The sequence below is a fragment of the Diadema setosum genome, chromosome 8 (genome assembly GCF_964275005.1).
Source record: "Diadema setosum chromosome 8, eeDiaSeto1, whole genome shotgun sequence".
Lineage (NCBI taxonomy): Eukaryota > Metazoa > Echinodermata > Echinoidea > Diadematoida > Diadematidae > Diadema > Diadema setosum.
This window is the reverse complement of record NC_092692.1, coordinates 39753774-39760369: the sequence shown is the minus strand read 5'-3', so window position 1 is coordinate 39760369 and position 6596 is coordinate 39753774. Positions and strand designations below refer to the sequence as shown.

The 6596-nt window shown below is 38.5% G+C and overlaps 1 protein-coding gene across 1 annotated transcript in view; it reads right to left on the bottom strand.

The window, feature by feature from the left end:
* Window positions 1-252: 252 nt before the first annotated feature.
* LOC140231475 (uncharacterized) overlaps window positions 253-6596 on the bottom strand; it is a 7753-nt gene continuing 1409 nt past the window's right edge. Inside the window, exons 2-4 of the mRNA XM_072311606.1 lie at window positions 4494-4568; window positions 3823-3889; window positions 253-2809 (exon numbers count right to left, since the gene is read on the bottom strand). Coding sequence (XP_072167707.1) covers window positions 2399-2809; window positions 3823-3889; window positions 4494-4568 — 553 coding nt within the window. The 3' untranslated portion in view covers window positions 253-2398. The remainder of the gene's footprint in view (window positions 2810-3822; window positions 3890-4493; window positions 4569-6596) is intronic.

The window sequence follows — 6596 nt, the reverse complement described above, 5'->3', positions numbered from 1 at the left end:
CATCTGTTTCGGGAGAGAGCCTATAGAAACTAATGAGAAAAATCACAGTCAACAGCTGAGAATAATCTTGATATTGTCATATCAAGAGTCTGAATGTGCAAGACAGTATAAAGTTCGGAAAATTTGTGATACATTTTTGGAAAAGTGCCAGATACAATATTCACTGCAGCCAGAACCAAAGTTCTGAGCCCACTTTGTTCCCCCCCCCCCAAAAAAAAACAACAACAAAAAACAAAATTATTATACGCCTTGTTGATGACTTGCTTTAGTATCACCACTCCAGTATCACGATAATATACAATCCCACCCTCCCTCTACCTCTCAAAAGGCACTATTAGCAAACGACCCTCTTTAAGCAATTTATTTTATTTTGTGCTTTTTATCTAAACCCTGTGATACAGCCTGGGCAAAGTCTCTGCGGGTGACCACAGCTGAAAAAGATAATTTCACTTCGGGCAAAACATGTCTGCAACAGCTTCGTAAGTACTGCGGCAGGGTGCTGTAAACCAAAATGTCCACTTGCTGGGGGCAACTTAACCTCACCTTTGGGCAAGCAAAATGAGAGGGCACCTGTCTAAGTGGCCACTTTGATCTGCCCTAAGCTGCATATAGCTGATGAATTACTACAGACTGCGTCAGTGTAAATGCCAAATATGAGATGTAGAAGCACAGTAGCAGATGATAACTACTAACAATAACATTACCATATAACAGTCTGTGCATTTTTCAAATACCTGCCAAAATATTGTTGATGTAAGAAAATTATTCATATGCCATAGTAGGAGAATGTTTATTCACACAGAAAATTTCAAACTCCAAAGCAGCCAGTATAAAGCCACAGATTGGACACACAGCGCCAAATCAAAATCACTGAATATCTTGTGTGATATTCTCTGACGATGGGCTTACACAAACATGCTTACACAGTTAAACACCTTGATGGACCAATATTGACCACGACACTCTTTTGGCCTTTGATGCTCTGTAGTTGAGCTTAGTACACTACTAGTAGTGCTCAATTTGACATCATACACTGCAACATCTTTTTACTTATTAGAAGTGAGGCAATCTACCAGTTACATCTCTTCATAAATTGGAGAAATACCTGGTAAACTACCTCTGGAGCATACCGCTTCACCAATACAATTGCAAGGATGTGCTTACTTGAAATTGTAAATGAACTATACAGTATCACCTGTCTCAGTGGCCACCTGTATACAACAGCCACCCGTCTCCAGCAGCCACTACTTTCTGCAGCAACTACAAACCCCCTCGGAGACAATAGTGTGTTACAGGCGTGCCATATATAGCATTTTGAGAAATGTTGTAAATGCAGCGTGCTGTTGAAAGATCGGAACCCAAAGCCATTGCACATACCAAGTATAGAGTTCATAATACCCACTCATCTGAACTCATGACTGAGGTTACTTGGACTGAATAGGCAGCAAAGGCCAAAGATAGCTAAAACCACATTATGGGCAACTGTCAAGTGGAATCTTTCCAGCATAGCACAGGATAGATCACTCAAGTGAACAGAAAATTCCACAATAGCACTTGGAAAAGATTGGATAGTTAGGTCCTGTGAAATGCTTGGGACCACATGATACACCAAGAAAGCACAAGTTTATAAAACCTTGTGTGTCAAAGAAAGACACATGTTCATAGAGAGTGAGAAAAAAAATAAAATAACCCTGACGTATAATCATGCTCCCACATGACAATGAAAATAGAAGTTTGGAAAACAGAAGAAAGAGGTAAAAGTGACATAATGGAACCTTGTGAGCAATCAGGAATACACCTTAGTCCAACATTTGCATATATCTCTGTATACATACTCATATTTAAACTAGGGTGGGGCATGGCAAAAATTTTGCATCTTAACTTCATCAAGCACTAAACTGGTACATTGACTTCACTTGGCTTTTGAAGTACATTCCTTGAGTTTCTATGACTTGTAGCATAAAATTTGGTTGACTTACACTTTGTGTTAATTATGTACGTTAATTCTACGCATTGCAATAGCCTTGATGTTTCTGTCTACAAAGTATGGATAAGAGTTGAAAACTGCATATAACATGCTGCTCCAGTGTAGAAATGAGCTGAGATAATCATATAACACTACAAATATGACTTCAAGAGTATTTCTACAGTATGAGTACTACACATATTTGCACAGCAACTCAAATGAAGAAAATAATGTAAGATAGGGTCATTCCATCTGTAACAATACCTTTATCTTTGGTTCATAGAAGAAAACAAAAAATCTTGTTGGTGTTCCTTCAGCAAAAGCATCATAAAAGAAACAAATATGATGACAGCAATCAAAGCATTGACATAGACTGAGTTGCAGACGACTGTCATGATAGACAGACTGTGTATGGGGTGGACAGTTCTCCCTTCAGTGGAAAGTGTCCCCTTCATTGGCATTCTGGAGGCTGGGATCCCCGATTCGTTTTAACTTCTCGAAATGAGCCGTGCGTAGCAACCTATTGATGCGAGAGTAATACTCCTCAGAAGTTTGGTGTACGACGTCCGGGAGTAGTCCTATCGATGGATCATGAAGCGATAGGAGGGAGCCTGTCTCTTTCTCTGCCAGCGGAGGGCAGTGTTCGTCGACAGGTGGAAGCCCTGAAGAGTGCGAGTGGCCCGGGTGGTCCAGGTGGGTGTTCTGAAGCGTGGCCGTGATGTCCGCACTGGTCAGTGGAAGACGTTTCTGGGCGGAGCTACCAGCGGGTAAGCTGGCAGAGAATGAGGGAGGGGCGTGGTGGCTTTGGTGCCCCTGCAGTGGCGAAGTGGAAGTGGATGCCACCTGTTTGAGAAAGGAAAGAGCAGATTGCACAGAATGGCTTTCCCTAATTCAACTTTGTCTCTTCATGCCAACATCTTCATCTCAATTCCCTCTTCCTCCTGAATATAAGCTTTGAAATAAATTCCATAATAATTTGAAAGATATCAGAGAAAGCAATAAACATATATTCCTCCTTTGAATACAAAGTAATCTCCATGTCATGTACAAATGTTTGATGTTTTGTACACTGCATAAGAAGTCAAATTCAAAAACTTGTTATCAATGACAACTGCCATATTTCTATGACAAATTTGCTCCTAGCCAATCAGATGCAAGGATTTCAGTAGCTTATAGCAACTATGACAACTTGTCACTGATAACAAGTTTTATGAAACGGGACTAGTCTTACCCCAGTCAAATTTTCATTGTATCATTTCATGAAGGAAATCAGCTTAATTATAAATTTCAGCCTTACATACACTTTTAAGAGCTTTTAATGCCCAAGTATTCATATGTGAAATCTTACCACGGCTGTTAAAGTTAACCATTACCAAAATTCTCCAACATTTGACCAGTTTATTTACTTCTCAAAGTCTACCCTTGCATTGAGAGTAAGGAAAATCTAATCAACTTATTGAACTTTTTGTGATCTATTGGCAGGAAAGATGGGAATTAATGGATGGACATGTATGTGAACAAACCACAGGATGGACTGATGCCCCGTACCCCCTGACCATCCCCCCCCCCCCACCACTGAAGAAAGAGAAATACAATGCAAATATGAAGTATCAAAAGGAAGGAAGAACCCTTTGAATCTGCAGTCAATCAGGACCCTGTTTTATAAAACTTGTTATCAGTGACAATTGCCACATTTCTATGACAAATTTGCTCTCAGCCAGTCAGATGCAAGGATTTCAGTAGCTTTTAACAACTATCACAACTTGTCACTGTTAACAACTTTTATGAAACAGGTCCCAGGTCCTCCCTCTTTACCAAAGAATTTTCTCTCTCGCTAGACAGTCTAACCAACAAACCTGAGAAGGGTGTGTCTGTCTGCCTCCATCAGGTTGGTCTTCACACGCTGCACTACGGTTCTCATTCCTGTGGCATTACAGGGAAAACAACAAACATTTATTTCCATAGCACGAATAAAGTAAGAGTGCCCTTTGGAATAATCCTTTGTAAAGTTACGCAATGCTTTTGTAATGATGAGAGAATCAAAACATGTATACAACATACCATCATAACCTGAATGTCACAAATAACTGTTTAAGTCAAATTTTGCCAGCCACAAAAATTTGCATCTTGGCAGTTCTCATTTGAAAACCCAAGTGTTGAAAAAATGTTTTAGCGTCATTACTGCTATTCTAATATAGGCAAGGACACAGATAATATCCATGATCATTCTTTCTACTTCCAGGTATTGCCAAATTCCAACTGCCTCACACACAACAGGTGACCTGTCAATGCCTATTTAACAGAACCAGTATTTTCCAAATGTGCAAACAAGCATAAAGAATCCAGACTTTGATGATCTTTATTATGCACACAACAGAGTAGAATTTTCAGTGTTGTCTGAAGCAAAAGATGAACTGGCAAATATTCTTTTCCAGGATACAACATGAATAAAAGTTTAATCCTACTTCACATGAAGAAAGAAGCTTGGTGTACAAATCCTGTAATAATGGTGCATTTTTAACAGTACCTGTAAAACTCTCTCCGCTTTGTTCTTGGGAAAATATCATCCGTCTCTTCCTCCTCGCTCCTAGAGCGCTTCTGGCTGAAAAAAAAAATGTAATAATGAAAGAAAAAAAAAAAGAAAGTAAACATCAGAACTACTCTGGCTGGGTAGAATATATCTGTTCCCATAGGTTGTCATGGTAACAATATCATTGAAAGTCTGTCATTCGGGAATGTCAAAAACAACCCCAAACTCTCAAACCACTACGGTTGATCACAAACACATCTTGGTTACCTACAGCCAAATCTCACTCTAATACTTGTTTAGCCCTCTTTGGGATGACCAGATGTGATTGGTTGGTACTAATTTGCTATAAAATTATAATTGTTGGGTTGTTTTCTACACATGTAGTTCGATATGTTTGCATGGACAAACTACCTGTACTTCAGTAATAGGATTGCATCCTGCTTTTTGTACAAAGTGAAGTTGGATGCTTTACACACATTATGTGAGTTGAGACAGCTTAACCCATTGAGGACAAGCTGATTTTGCAGCAACACGCATTTCCCATACTCCATAGATCCCTGCCCGAGTATACTCGGGATTCGTCCTCATCGGGTTAAATATTGTAAGGTATTAAGTGGATTTGCAATGACGCCGGTGGATGTGTATACATGCAAACCGTTGTAGGACATATGTCGAGTGGGAAGGGTGAAAAGATGGAGATTGTACTGTGATGTTTTACTAACGACAGTTCAGTAACAAAAAGCCGAATAAAGGTATGTATAGTAAGGGTACTAGGTCTCGCGCAGGGACCTAATGATCGCGCATAGCGTAACTGCGTATAGCAAGCGATATTACGCGTAGGACTAAGCGCAAAATTTGCCGATACGCCCATGGAATAAATATACCTGACTTACCGCTCAACATGAGAAGGAAGCAGGTAAGAAATGTTGATTTCCAACAAATTTTCCACTAAATTTCAATTTTGTTTACCTTGCACAAACCTACCTTCCCTTAAAATCTGTTCTAACGTTGTAGCCTAGACTTGTCGTCTCGCTCGTCTCGTTCGTAGTCGATAGAATTCGTAATTAGAATTGTTCGATCGATCGTTTACCACGTGACGTCATCATACACAAGAACAATGTATAGGTCCCTACTACCAGCTACGCTGAAATACTGTTAATAAATGTTGTTTTAAGTCAAATTTTATAACACGATTATGATATTACAAAGGAATGAATATTTCAGTCTATCGAAGTTGAAATGTGATTTCAATTTCAATTTGCTTGTGATTTATTGCGCTAACTTGTGATATATTTGTGACAGGGGAGGGCCATAATGATACTGAAGAAAACAAATTAGATGAGAGTGTGACAAATGGGTGACGAAAATGAGAGGGTGACGAATGGGTGAGCACACACACAAACACACACACACAAAAAAAAAAAAATATATGTTCATATTTTACTTTTTCCCATTTTATATTACGTGTATATTATTGGTTAAAGTGATTAGAAATATTGTAAGAAAACTTTATAAATGAAAATCATTAACGATTATGAAAATATCAATGATAAGAATAATGATAATAAGAATGATAAAATGATGATGGTGGTGGAAGTGATAATAATAAAAATGAAAATGATAATGATGATGATGATTATGATGATCGATGATGGTGGTGGTGATAATAGTAATAATGATAATAATGATAACAACAATAATATAAATAATAATAACACATATAATAATACTAATAATAGTAATAACACATATAATAATAATAACAACAATAATATACACAAGTTAGGTAAAACTGCTGTTGCTTAACAGGGACAAATCTAATATCAAGTGAAAAAATATTCTACGAAAGCCGGAGCACGTTACAGCCGCAGAGGGGCAGACACTTTCACGCATGAAACTACAGAGGGCAGCTGCGCGATCTTTACATACCCCGAGAAATTGAATGCATAAAAAAAAGTCCGACATACAAACGGCGACAGCGCACTACTCCGTCATCGTATCATCAGGAGATTCTGGGAGGTGATTTTTCTGCATTTTCGTGATATTCATTGAGAAATTCAGGTACGATTATGAAATAACTTCTATTACAAGAGCATTTCA